This window comes from Eriocheir sinensis, chromosome 4, assembly GCF_024679095.1.
Source record: "Eriocheir sinensis breed Jianghai 21 chromosome 4, ASM2467909v1, whole genome shotgun sequence".
NCBI classification, from domain to species: Eukaryota; Metazoa; Arthropoda; class Malacostraca; order Decapoda; family Varunidae; genus Eriocheir; species Eriocheir sinensis.
This window is the reverse complement of record NC_066512.1, coordinates 24,268,919-24,283,069: the sequence shown is the minus strand read 5'-3', so window position 1 is coordinate 24,283,069 and position 14,151 is coordinate 24,268,919. Positions and strand designations below refer to the sequence as shown.

Below are 14,151 nucleotides of genomic sequence, written 5' to 3'. Positions count from 1 at the left end.
ATGGGAGAGCATTTGTGTGTAACAAGAAGAGGGACAGTGAGCGCTTGTGTCTGGTGATGTGTGGGATGGCGTGGATGGCACAGAATGAGATTGTGGGAGATGATCAAGTGAGTAGGACTGGGTAGGCTACACTTCCATCACAAATTCCTTGGGTTGTGTAAAGACTGAATAAAGTGCATGAGAATTGACCTTGCTGCCCTCTCCTCCCGAAATTGACCTCTCTTTCGGCCACCTCTTTTGATTCTTTTTTTGTAGGAGCAGCGAGTAGCGGGCTTTTTTTATTTTATTATTGTTTCCTTTTTTTGTGCCCTTGAGCTGTCTCCTTTGTTGTAAAAAAATATAAATAAATAAAAAGTATCAGACTGCAGAAATGGACAAGGGAAAGAACACCAAAAGGAAGAACTCATACCGTCCACCAAATGACCCACCTGCAGGAAGTTTGCTCTCATGCGGGTGAGCTGGTCGAGGAGCTGGACCCGAGGGATGTCAAAAGGATTCTTGTACATCTGTGGGCTGACCTCCCCCTCCCGCACCGCTAGCACGAAGCTTGGGTACTCTGTCACCTGGTCTCGTAGATGCCCAAGTTGGTCTGCGGGGTAAGAGGAGAGAGAGGTAAAGCTACAATCCACCTTTATATATCACTGGAGGGCAAAGGAGACCCAGTGACATAGAAGAGTTTGGCCAACTTCATCACTGGTGCCTTATTGTTACCACCTAAAAAGCCACATGTAATTCAAATGGAGGCTGATACAAAGGTGTTTTTATTTATTTATTTTATTTTTTATTTATTTTTTTATATATATATTTTTTTTTTTTTTTTATCATTAATTTTTTGTTTTGTTTTTGGTTCTAGGCATCAATGGGATTTTTGAGAAGTTCCTGGAGCACAAACATCCACTACTGTATCAGCATCAATCTGAATTTCCACTCCTTCCTCAATCCCTTCAATGCCTCTCCCTAACACAATCTTATTTTCATAGAATTTAGCTCATCAAAGGTTGCAGACTTAAAAATTAGCACTGTATAATCTTTGCCGGCTAGTGGAAAAATATTATCAACCCAATCTATGAGAGAGAGGTAGAGAAATAAGGTGGAAGTGTGGCATTGATAAGAGAAAGAGAGAGCAGGAAGGACAGTATGGCATTAATCAGAGAAAGAGAGAGAGAGAGAGAGAGAGAGAGAGAGAGAGAGAGAGAGAGAGAGAGAGAGAGAGAGAGAGAGAGAGAGAGAGAAAGTGCAGCGATAAATAGAGAAAAAGAAAATGTGGCATTAAACAGAGAAAGAGAAGTGTGGCAATGTTTAGAGAAAGTGTGGCAGTAAACAGAGAAGGAGAGAGAGAGAAGTGAGGTGAAAGCATGACATTAATTTTGTCTCCACAAATCTGATGAGGACGCCACCACCAGACCTTGCAGAAGATGGTATGAAAGAAAGTATGAAGTATGAAGAAAGTATGAAGTATGAAGAAGCATGAAGAAAGTATGAAGTATGAAGTATGAAGAAAGTATGAAGTATGAAGAAGCATGAAGAATGTATGAAGTATGAAGAAAGTATGAAGTATGAAGAAGCATGAAGAAAGTATGAAGTATGAAGAAAGTATGAAGAAAGTATGAAGAAAGTATGAAGTATGAAGAAAGTATGAAGAAAGTATGAAGTATGAAGAAAGTATGAAGAAAGTATGAAGTATGAAGAAAGTATGAAGAAAGTATGAAGTATGAAGAAAGTATGAAGTATGAAGAAAGTATGAAGTATGAAGAAAGTATGAAGAAAATATAAAGAAAGTATGAAGTATGAAGAAAGTATGAAGAAAGTATGAAGTATGAAGAAAATATAAAGAAAGTATGAAGTATGAAGAAGTATGAAGAAAGTATGAAGTATGAAGAAGGTATGAAGTATGAAGAAGTATGAAGAAAGTATGAAGTATGAAGAAAGTATGAAGTATGAAGAAAGTATGAAGTATGAAGAAGCATGAAGTATGAAGTATGAAGAAAGTATGAAGTATGAAGAAAGTATGAAGTATGAAGAAAGTATGAAGAAGCATGAAGAAAGTATGAAGAAAGTATGAAGTATGAAGAAAGTATGAAGAAAGTATGAAGTACGAAGAAGTATGAAGAAAGTATGAAGAAGGTATGAAGTATGAAGAAAGTATGAAGTATGAAGAAAGTATGAAGTATGAAGTATGAAGAAAGTATGAAGAAGCATGAAGAAAGTATGAAGAAAGCATGAAGTATGAAGAAAGTATGAAGTATGAAGAAAGTATGAAGAAAGTATGAAGTATGAAGAAAGTATGAAGTATGAAGAAAGTATGAAGTATGAAGAAAGTATGAAGAAAGTATGAAGTATGAAGAAAGTATGAAGTATGAAGAAAGTATGAAGAAAGTATGAAGAAAGTATGAAGAAGTATGAAGAAAGTATGAAGTATGAAGAAAGTATGAAGTATGAAGAAGTATGAAGAAAGTATGAAGAAAGTATGAAGTATGAAGAAAGTATGAAGAAAGTATGAAGTACGAAGAAGTATGAAGAAAGTATGAAGAAAGTATGAAGTATGAAGAAAGTATGAAGTATGAAGAAAGTATGAAGAAAGTATGAAGAAAGTATGAAGAAGTATGAAGAAAGTATGAAGTATGAAGAAAGTATGAAGAAGTATGAAGAAAGTATGAAGTATGAAGAAAGTATGAAGAAGTATGAAGAAAGTATGAAGTATGAAGAAGGTATGAAGAAAGTATGAAGAAAGTATGAAGAAGCATGAAGAAAGTATGAAGTATGAAGAAAGTATGAAGAAAGTATGAAGAAGTATGAAGAAAGTATGAAGTATGAAGAAAGTATGAAGTATGAAGAAAGTATGAAGAAAGTATGAAGAAGTATGAAGAAAGTATGAAGAAAGTATGAAGAAGTATGAAGAAAGTATGAAGAAAGTATGAAGAAGCATGAAGAAAGTATGAAGCAAGTATGAAGAAAGTATGAAGTATGAAGAAAGGATGAAGAAAGTATGAAGAAAGTATGAAGACAGTATGAAGAAGTATGAGGAAGTATGAAGAAAGTATGAAGAAGTATGAAGAAGTATGAAGAAAGTATGAAGAAAGTATGAAGAAGTATGAAGAAAGTATGAAGTATGAAGAAGTATGAAGAAAGTATGAAGAAAGTATGAAGAAAGTATGAAGAAAGTATGAAGAAGTATGAAGAAAGTATGAAGAAAGTATGAAGAAGTATGAAGAAAGTATGAAGAAAGTATGAAGAAAGTATGAAGAAAGTATGAAGAAGTATGAAGAAAGTATGAAGAAAGTATGAAGAAAGTATGAAGAAAGTATGAAGTATGAAGAAAGTATGAGGAAGTATGAAGAAAGTATGAAGACAGTATGAAGAAAGTATGAAGAAAGTATGAAGAAAGTATGAAGAAAGTATGAAGAAAGTATGAAGAAAGTATGAAGAAAGTATGAAGAAAGTATGAAGAAAGTATGAAGAAAGTATGAAGAAAGTATGAAGAAGTATGAAGAAAGTATGAAGAAAGTATGAAGAAAGTATGAAGAAAGTATGAAGAAAGTATGAAGAAAGTATGAAGAAAGTATGAAGAAAGTATGAAGAAAGTATGAAGAAAGTATGAGGAAGTATGAAGAAAGTATGAAGAATTATGAAGAAAGTATGAAGAAAGTATGAAGAAAGTATGAAGAAAGTATGAGGAAGTATGAAGAAAGTATGAAGAAAGTATGAAGAAAGTATGAAGAAAGTATGAAGAAAGTATGAAGAAAGTATGACATCAATTTCGTCTCCACTAATCTGATGAGGCCAGACCTTGCAGAAGATGGTCGGAGATGAGGTGTCTGCCGAGGGGCCGCCGGGGCTGCACGCGGATGCCTTCGTGGGTGATGCAGTTGTTCTGGGAGAGCCTCTTCTCCACCTGGCAAGGACAAGACAAGTTTAGTGAGTCCTGTGAGCCAGCTTATCCTTAATCTGGCCTAATCTGATTATGTAAACACACTAAACAAAGGGGGATGAAGGGTAAAAAAGGAAGAAAAAAAGGGGAAGATTGGGGTATTCGATTAACCTGATAGCTACTAAGGAGGAGGAGGAGGAGGAGAGGGAAGATAGGAAAGATAGGAAGGGGGAGGGGATATGAAGGGTGACAGAACAACACCTACACATGAAACAGACATGAATATTATTATGGTGCAACGGACTTCCTTTCTCCTCCACTACACACCTCAAGGCAGATGCGCTCATACTCCAGCTTGGCCTGGTTCTTCAGCTTCTTGAGGTGGTTGGTGACTTGGAAGCTGAGGGAGTTGTCCAGGTTGTCCGGCACCAGGTTGGGGGCGCCCATCCTCCCTAGGGCACGCTTCAGGGGCTGTGGTATGGGAGATTACAGTCATTGAGCATACACAATAGGAAGGGAGATAGACAACATGATAGACAAGAGATAAAACAAGAAACAGGAACAACACGAACACATACACACAATCTCTCTCTGTCACAATTATTAATACATCCACACACACACACACACACACAGTAGGAGAGGAGACATACAACAAGAAAGACAAACAAGAAAAAACAAGGAACCTAAGAACAATAAATCCCAGAAAACACAAACAAACACAAACACACACACACAATCTCTTTCTCCACCACAAACACCATCAAGAGCATATTAACTAAACCACATGAGGAAAGGAGATAGACAAGACAGACAAAAGATAATACATTCAAGAAACACAAAAATAACACACACACAAAAAAAAAACTTTCTCCACCACAAACACCATTACGATACACATACACGGAGCCACATAAATAGCCCTTCCAATCCCATAAGGAAAAACAGGGACATTAAACAAGAAGACAATAGGACCGAAAACAATCAAGCACTCACGTTAGCATAGTAGGGCGGCATGGTCCGAAGGTAATTATCGAACTGTATCCTCCACTCCTTGGTCGGCTTGAGGCGGTGCGTCTTGAAGAGGTCGTCCAGCAGGGGGAGCAGCACCGGGTAGTTGTAGGGCATGACGAAGAGGTTCACCGTCTGCAGGGTGGTGCTGGCCTTGAGGTAGCCGAACGGGTGCCCCACGTCGCTGTTCTTGCTGCTGTTGGGGATGTACACCTGAGGGAGAAGGAGAGGGAGAAGGGGATTGGTCAGGGGATTTGCCTTTGTGCTGGAACAAAGTTGGGGATCTATACCTGAGCCAGAGATAGAGGGAGTTTAGTTGTATTGCTGTGTCAGAGGAAAAGGGAGAGTTTACCTGTTTACCTGTGCTTGTGGGAAAGGGAGATTAGTTGTATACATGTGTCAGTGGGAAAGGGAGAGTAATTGTATATTGGTGGGAAAGGGAGATTAGTTGTATACATGTATCAGTGAGAAAGGGAGATTAATTGTATACTGGTGGGAAAGGGAGATTAAATGTTTACCTGGGCTAGTGGGAAAGGGAGATTAGTTGTATACATGTGTCAGTGGGAAAGGGAGAGTAATTGTATACTGGTGGGAAAGGGAGATTAAATGTTTACCTGTGCTAGTGGTAAAGGGAGATTAGTTGTATACATGTGTCAGTGGGAAAGGGAGAGTAATTGTATATTGGTGGGAAAGGGAGATTAAATGTTTACCTGTGCTAGTGGGAAAGGGAGATTAGTTGTATACATGTGTCAGTGGGAAAGGGAGAGTAATTGTATGCCTGTATCAGTGAGAAAGGGAGATTAACTGTATACTGGTGGGAAAGGGAGATTAAATGTTTACCTGTGCTAGTGGGAAAGGGAGATTAGTTGTATACATGTGTCAGTGGGAAAGGGAGAGTAATTGTATGCCTGTCAGTGAGAAAGGGAGATTAACTGTATACTGGTGGGAAAGGGAGATTAAATGTTTACCTATCCTAGTGGGAGAGAGCGAGGGAGATAGTCTGTTGATTTACTGTTGTGCTGGAGCAATGTCAAGGGAGTATAATGACAATCACGGCATCAAGCACCAAAGATCACAATTAAAATCACTTGTTTTCAATGTTATAGATGAATAATACAAATCTTAAAATAATGAAAGTGACACCCACAAACAGCTGGCCTACAGATGGAGGACACCAGCCTCCTGTAGGTAATCGATGACCTCATGTCCCAGGGAGAGCGCCCTCCCCCCCAGCGTGAGGGAGAGAGAGAAACTCCCATCTCCATCCCGACACTGGGAGGCAAACAACAGAAAACAGTGTTGAAGAAGAAGCTATAACTGAAATGGCACAAAAAGAAATAATCTCGAGAAACACAACCAAAGCCACCCCTCCATAATGACAGCCACTCACCTGCCAGCACACGGTGGGCTGCTTGCGGGAGAGGATGTACTGTGTGAGCGGTGACGGCTCCAGCTCGTACTTGTCGAAGGGGAGGTTGTCAATCACCATGGGCTCCTGGCTGGTGCAGGTGAACTTCACATTGGGGTGAGCGCTCCTTGCCGGCTGGGAAAGGTAGTTTGATTACCCTCTTGGATGAGTGCTGATGCAACAAACAGAATTCCTTATCCTGGCACTAACTCTACCACAAGAAACTCTCACTAACTTTAGCACCAGAGGAATAAGTCAACACAGTGATATGGGACAAGGGTCATGCAAGTCAAATATGAAAAATTCTAACTCTAATTTCAGGTGACTTTTAAGGTTGTGACTTTGACTTCACTCGCCTCCCCAAAATATAACATTTCCAAAAAAAATCTATGTTAAATCAATATTCCCATGAAAACTCCCCACAAATTGCTTGCTTGAAATATTCTTCCACAAGAGCTCCTACAAATATGTGGGAATTTCCAATATAGTGGTAACATTGGCCCAGCAGTGTAGCCAAATGAAATGAAAATTGATCATGCAAAGGAGTCAAAGTTGGGGATAATTTTACCAACTCCAACTCCAATGACAACCAAAAGTAATTGATTTCTCGACTCCTGACTCCAACTCCACACCCTGCAGGCCAGTCCATTATTTCCCCTTCTTTCCCCTCCATCTACACTTTCCCACTATAAGGGTCAAGCAAGTACATTAGTTCCCCTCCCTACCCTCCACCCACACCATCCCAGCACTAACCAGGGAGAGTGTGTTGGTATCCGGCCAGAAAGACTCCGGGATGGGCCAGAACCCAGACGGACTTCCTCTTTGGGCCGGCCGGGGCACGTAGATCATCTTGCGGCAGTTGTGCCAGGCATTGCTGGGGGGGTTGGGCACCGGCATGGCCATGGAGTTGGGGGTGTGGGGCCGACCTCCGTTCTGCAGCATGTGCCCCAGCATCCCCCCGCCAATGCCCCCGCCGCCCAGCCCCCCGCCCCCGTTGGTCTCTATGTTGTTCTGTTGGTTCTCCTTGTCCACCTCTATCACGTCAGGGGTCTCCTTGCCTGTGGGGGAGGGAGGGGAGGTCAGATCAGGTCAGGAGTGGTGGTGGTGGTGGTGACCTGAGCACCGAGGGACAGCAGAAGCAGCGTGTGGCCTCCTGGCAGTGTCACGGCAGGCTTGGCAGGCCACTCTGGCGCACTTGTTCCCACTGCCTGGTGCTCTTGTGCCCTCACTAATTAAACAGCAGCACACATACATATACACACACACTACTTGTTCATTTAAGTATTCATCATAGTCTGTCCACTTACTCACGCACAATAAAATGTACCTTCATTGTTCCTTAGCCAACATGAGTCAGTTTTGTATGAAGCAAATCCCACTTCTTCCCTCACCCACTCTGATCACAAGCAGCCACACTCAAGCATTACAGCCAAACCAACTTTCAGTCATCTAAATTTAATGAATAAAAATCAATGGAAAGAAAACAAAGAACAAGAAACAATAGCAGTAGTCCTTTGCAGAGAACAAAATAATGTAAACAATGGAAATCCTTGAATATAAGTAAATAAGGGACATGAAAAGCATATGCCAAGTGTTTGAGTCATGGCTGAAGTATACTGCACAAGGGTAGAAAAGGCTGGTGGTGAATTAATTAAGGCCATGCATCCCTTAGCTTGTTCAGTGTTTTGTTTCTTCCTTAAGACTAGAGAGAAGTGCTACGAGCGTGGATCAGGAAAAAGAAAAAGAAATGTTCTGTTTTATGGGGTCAACCATGAAGAAGGACCTCCACCTATCTTGTATGAGGGAAAAAAAAAGGGGCGAGGGGGGGATTTGGTGTTATGGGGCCAACCATGAAGGACCTCCAACTCTATTTCTACTTCTCAAGATATTCCTGACACCAATTACTTAAGAGGATGAGCCTCCACCCCTCTATCTGAAGACTCGTACTCCGGACACATATTCTTCTAAGCCATACTATCATGCTATATTCTTCTAAGCCATACTATCATGCTAAAGTGTTTTCCCTCTTATTAGTAACCTCTCTCTCTCTCTCTCTCATCAAATTCTAACTCATAATGATCATATACTTCATCATTATCCATTGTTTTCCCCTCATAGTAACCTTCCTCTCTATCCAAATTTCGACTCATCCACTTTTGCAGTAATCAATCACCTACAACCTCCCTCCTATAGTGACGTCTCTCTTCAAATTTAGACTCTCATTCGCTTCTTCTTTAGCCAATCACCTACAGTCTGCCTCTTATTTTAATCTTTCTCTCCAAATTTTAACTTTCATTCACTTCTCCTTTAGACAATCACCTACAGTCTGTCCCTTATTTTAATCTTTTTCTCCAAATTTTAACTTTCATTCACTTCTCCTTTAGACAATCACCTACAGTCTGTCCCTTATTTTAATCTTTCTCTCCAAATTTTAACTTTCATTCACTTCTCCTTTAGACAACCACCTACAGTCTGCCTCTTATTGTAATCTTTAATCACCTACAGTCTGTCCCTTATTTTAATCTTTTTCTCCAAATTTTAACTCTCATTCACTTCTCCTTTAGACAACCACCTACAGTCTGTCCCTTATTTTAATCTTTCTCTCCAAATTTTAACTCTCATTCACTTCCTCTTACCTTAATCTTCCTCTCCAAATTTTGCCTCTCATCCACTTTATCCTTAGCCAATCACATACTACATACAGTCTGCCTCTCCACACAACATGTCTAGCTGAGTGTTCCTCGTCTCCTCCACTCACTCACCAGCTCCACAACTCACACCTTTTGCCTCCACTGACATACCGCATCTTTCATTAACACTCTCGTTTGTGCCTTTGCTCCAGCTTGCCGCACCACCACATGCACCCCTCACGATGCTCATCTCCACTGCTTGCACTCTCCCTCGCTGGGCTCCATTCCACGGCCATGAGGTGTCTGGGGTGTACATGGTTAAGGGTGGGGTATAAGATTATTCTGCGTCGCCACGTCAGGAGCCACACCACTAGCCACACTTCCCTACACTTTCTGCCTGATGATGAAAACACACGCTTACCATCCAGTGTTATTTGCTCTGACTCCCTAAAACTCACACCACAGTATATCCTCACATACACACAATATAGGGATGAAATAGCTACTTTTCTGCTACTATTTCACGTTCCTTTACACAAGTCTTACAATCGATGGCTTCTACTTTTCATCCTTTCCTTCCTTGCTCCTCTTTCAGTAACTCAAATTTTTTTATTCCTACGCTCTACCCTGTTCTTCCTAATCATTCCTTCTCCCTCACAGCCACATCCACTATTTCACATTCCTTTACACAAGTCTTACATTCGATGGCTTCTACTGTTCATCCTTTACTTCCTTGCCTACCTTGTTCCTCTTTCAGTAACTCCAATTAATTTATCCCTCCGCTCTGTCCTACCTTGTTCTTCCTAATTATTCCTTCTCCCTCACAGCCACATCCACTATTTCACATTCCTTTACACAAGTCTTACATTCGATGGCTTCTACTGTTCATTCTTTACTTCCTTTCCTACTTTGTTCCTCTTTCAGTAACTCCAATTTTTTTATCCCTATGCTCTCTCCTACCTTGTTCTTTCTTACTATTCCTTCTCCCTCACAGCCACATCCACTATTTCACATTCCTTTACACAAGTCTTACATCAATGGCTTCTACTGTTCATCCTTTACTTCCTTTCCTGCTTTGTTCCTCTATCAGTAACTTCAATTTTTTATCCCCACGCTCTCTCCTACCTTGTTCTTCCTTACTATTCCTTCTCCCTCAAAGCCACATCCACACACACATCACAGCACAGCAATGCCATCACACTGCCCTGCATCACCTACCTCACTCTTTGCCACGGCCTTGGCCTTGGAGAACTGACCAGAGCACCGAGTGGAGATGTTTAAAAAGTAAAGGCTCAGTGGAGTGTCTGCCGGACAGGGTCAAGCCAGTTCATGAAGAGGCAAGTGGTTGTGTTAGTGAACCAATTAGTTTGGAATTGATACTCATGGAAATGCAATGTCAATAGTCAGTGGCGATCATGTATTTGAGTTAGCAGAAATTTAAACATAAAAAGGACTGAATGAAAAGTTTTGATGAGCAGTAATCTGAACCCAAAGTTACCTCAGATCAGACCATGGATGTGTACAAGGCAATGTCAAGCGTGGACTGAGAACACAGGCAAGATGTTAAAGTGCAGCTCAGTGGATGGGTGAGGTCTGTGTGTAAACTGATGTGTGGCTCATAGACTAAAGGACACCCTATTTACTCTCCTAGCTGTTCTGTAATATGAAATCCCAACCTCAAAACTAGTGCAGAAATATGTTACAGGTCAAGAGGAAATATCAAGTAAGTTTCTGTCCCTTACACCATGGAGGAAGGATGGGTGCAGATGGCATGCCCACTGTGCCCTGTATTGCTTGAGTGTAGAAGCAAGATGGTGTTTAAGGAGCAAGTTGCCTAACTCTCCAGATCTGAGACTCTGCTGTTGTCTGCCAGTGCCAACATGGCTGCCAATCAATCTGAGTAGCTTCACCTTTTCTGTGGGATGACCTCTCCTCCCATCCTCCCTCCATGACCCAGACCTATAGAGATCCCATATTCCTCTTTGTGTGGTTGTGGTTTCACCTTCGAAGTATGAACTGTCTATTCTCATAAGAACTACAAGCATAAGAGTTACTGGTGGTGGTGGATATATTAAACAGATGTCCTGTAGGAAAAAATAAATTACACAAGCCAAAAGCCGATGAGAAGAAAAAGATTAAGGATTATAAATTTAGTGAAAAGCATGAAACTGAATAACACAAAAGATGACATGAATTGAATCTGTGGATATTAATGGAGATAAGAACACGGCTAGACAATGACGAAGTGACGAAAATGGCAAAAAGATTATGATGGAGAGGTGGCAGAAGGGATGTTGATGGGGGAGAAGGAAGGAAGGCCGAGGGGCGGGCTGCGCGGAACACTTACCATCGGAGTTTATGGGTGGGGGGTCAGGACCAATTTTCTCAAAGTTTATGACCACACCACTCTGTACCTTCTGCACCAAGCTGTCTATGCACTGCTGGAACATCCTGTGGGAACGAACCGCATACGACCGCCCTGAGGGGATAAGGAGAGAGCCGTGAATACCCCTTCTTACACTGGCTGGTATTATAAGACACTTTTGCTTCTCACATCAGCTATTTCTAAAGGTCAAAGAGGGGATCAATTGGCTTCTAATGAGTGTTTTTTTAGGTTCGTGATACACAGGAAGGGTCACACTACCACCAGGGTCATAAAACTACTCCTGGAAATGCCCACAACTCCTATGAAAGCCTTGTCAAACATGTGTTCTTGGGTGACGAATGTTTGAAAGACTGAAGCAAACTTACTCCCATGTCCTCACCCATCCTAAAACTTAAAACAGCTTAAAGAGATTAGCAAAGTGGACCCTAGATTTAGAATGATTTTATTTGACTATTTCTATCTAGCAAGAGACAAAAAAGTTACAATCTGAAGTTTCAATGTAGTCAAATAGATTTAAGGATGGGAAAGATAAATTATAAACAACTGGTTCTCAGCAATGGCCTCTAGTAGTCCTTTTGTATCCATGTATCCTTGTGTCCAAGTATATTTGTGTAAGGCAGGGCAGGAACGCAGTGGACATTAATAGAGAGATAAGACAACAACTATGTCTTCATCAGCCTTTTGAAACCCCATGACGTTGAACAAAGAAGAAGAATTAGAAGGAAAAAATCTGGGACTAGATAATAATGAAACTACAAAAATGGTGAAGAGAAAACAATGGCGTGGTGGCAGAAGAGACATCAACTTAGCACAAAGATCCAGGATGACCTCTCTCTCTCTCCCTCACCTCCAGTTTGTTCACACAGCTTGTCCAGTGGTGAATTGTCACTGGGTACGAGGCCCATGGGGTCGGGGGCGGGGGTGCCGGTCAGCCGCAGCACCAGGCCAAAAACGCGCTGGTCCCAACGGTAGATCTCCTTGGTCAGCTCGGCCCCGGGGATCAGGTTCACCTTCGGCAGCGGGTAGATCTGGGGGACAAGGAGAGTGTGAGGGTGAGGCAGCTAATGGTGGGATGGGAAAGATGTTGTTTATTTTGCGTCATATCTTTTGAGTTAACCCGGTAGCTGCGGGGATCATGTTTCTTAAAGGCCCCTCTAAGCGAGAAAAATGAGAAAAAATCATCCTCACGCAAACCATTTCATAATATATATCAACGCATTTGTAATCAGTTTATGCATCACCTATTTTGGGGGGTTTATATCATGGCAAAAATTTGGCCCGTCACTGGTACACGGTAAAGCCACAAATTTGGCCCGTCACTGCTACCGGGTTAAAGGTGTAAATGGCTAATGGGGGTCTGGGGTAAAGAATCTGTCACTTATTTTATATAGTTATCTGGTGGATCTGAATTAGTGTTTTCTGCAAGGTCTCAGTTATTACTACTATTACTAACTGTACTGTGTGTTCAATAGCAGCAGCCCATATGCACATATCTCACTTGTAATCACTTGGGTCCGTGTAAGAGCTCCAGCTAAATGGATCTTGTTTTCCTGGTAGTGTGTAATAAATTTCAATATAAGTACAGTCAGCAAAGAAGCATCGAACACCCATGGGATGACTGAACAGAATTTGAGTGAAATATATTGACATAGCGTTGTGTTGGTTGTGTGGGTACCAATGGATGGAGTTCAATACTTCTTTGCCAACCACAGCTACATTAGAGGCCAACAAAAAATCAATCAGTCAATCAATCAATCAGTCTCTCTTTCTCTCTCTCGCCCCCCCCAGAGTAGGTACGCACATCGTCCAACACGCCTTGCTGTGAGGACAGCTTTCCCCCATCGGTAATGATGATGATGACCGATGGCTCCAGGAAGAACGGGCTCCTGCCAGTGCCATAGGTATCGATGCCTGTGGGGAGGGAGGGAGGGAGGGACATGGCTCTTAGTGACTCATGAATTTTAGTTATACAAAACTTAACATTATTTATAATTGCATTTTTTTATGGTAATGGAAAACTAACTCACTAACCAACAAACTGACTAACAATGGAAGCAGCACAATCAAATCCTAAAACTAACTGACTAACTAATGAATTAACGATGGAAGCAGTTCAACGAAAACCTAAACACAACTCTGTGACTCACAACAACATTAGATGTGCAAGATTTACTGGAATTCATTATTGTCTCTTTTTACTGCAATGGAAACTAATTAACACACTAACTAACTCATGAACTAACTAACAATGGAAGCAGATTAACTAAAACCTAAAACCGTGATACAATATACCTTTCACACATGCAGAGGTAAATTATATGAGGTTAGGTTAGAAAATATTAAATGTCATTATCATCCCTTAAAAACTTTGGGGGGGACAACTGTAAAACTATGATATAATAACTGGGAGTTGAAATAGTGCATAAAACTAGTAGTAATAACTGTATGAAGATTAATACTACTTCTACAACTACCACTGCTGCTGTTACTACCCCCGCCAAAGAGAGTAACCTGATCCAAAGCATTATCTCATGAATTACAATACAGGACAAAATTGCTAGACCTATATTTATCATTCATTACACTTTATTTAGTCTACCTTCGCACTTTTCAGATTGTGTACGAGGGAATGGTAGATACAAGATTTAGACAATAGGATAATTAACGAAATATATTCAACAATCAGTCAGCAGGCTCTTTTACATCTATTTTCTTGACCTTGAGCTGCCTCCTAAACTGTAAAACAAAGAAAGAAAGAAAGAAAGAAAAATTAAAGAAAAGAACACCGAAAGAAAATAAAGATGGAAAGAAAGAAAACCAAAAGAAAAGAGAAAGAAAAGATAATTGA

At 40.9% G+C, this 14,151-nt stretch overlaps 1 protein-coding gene across 3 annotated transcripts in view; it reads right to left on the bottom strand.

Moving 5' to 3' along the window:
- Positions 1-14,151, bottom strand: part of LOC126980641 (integrator complex subunit 6-like) — a 28,905-nt gene that overhangs the window by 6,728 nt on the left and 8,026 nt on the right. For 2 of the 3 annotated variants that reach the window (XM_050830744.1, XM_050830749.1), the window contains exons 4-13: positions 13,105-13,214; positions 12,151-12,331; positions 11,265-11,396; positions 9,089-9,220; positions 7,041-7,345; positions 6,270-6,422; positions 4,865-5,092; positions 4,196-4,339; positions 3,787-3,892; positions 429-589 (exon numbers count right to left, since the gene is read on the bottom strand). In XM_050830744.1, the coding sequence (XP_050686701.1) occupies positions 429-589; positions 3,787-3,892; positions 4,196-4,339; positions 4,865-5,092; positions 6,270-6,422; positions 7,041-7,345; positions 9,089-9,220; positions 11,265-11,396; positions 12,151-12,331; positions 13,105-13,214 (1,652 nt within the window). The remainder of the gene's footprint in view (positions 1-428; positions 590-3,786; positions 3,893-4,195; positions 4,340-4,864; positions 5,093-6,269; positions 6,423-7,040; positions 7,346-9,088; positions 9,221-11,264; positions 11,397-12,150; positions 12,332-13,104; positions 13,215-14,151) is intronic. The other variant, XM_050830751.1, reaches the window with a different exon arrangement.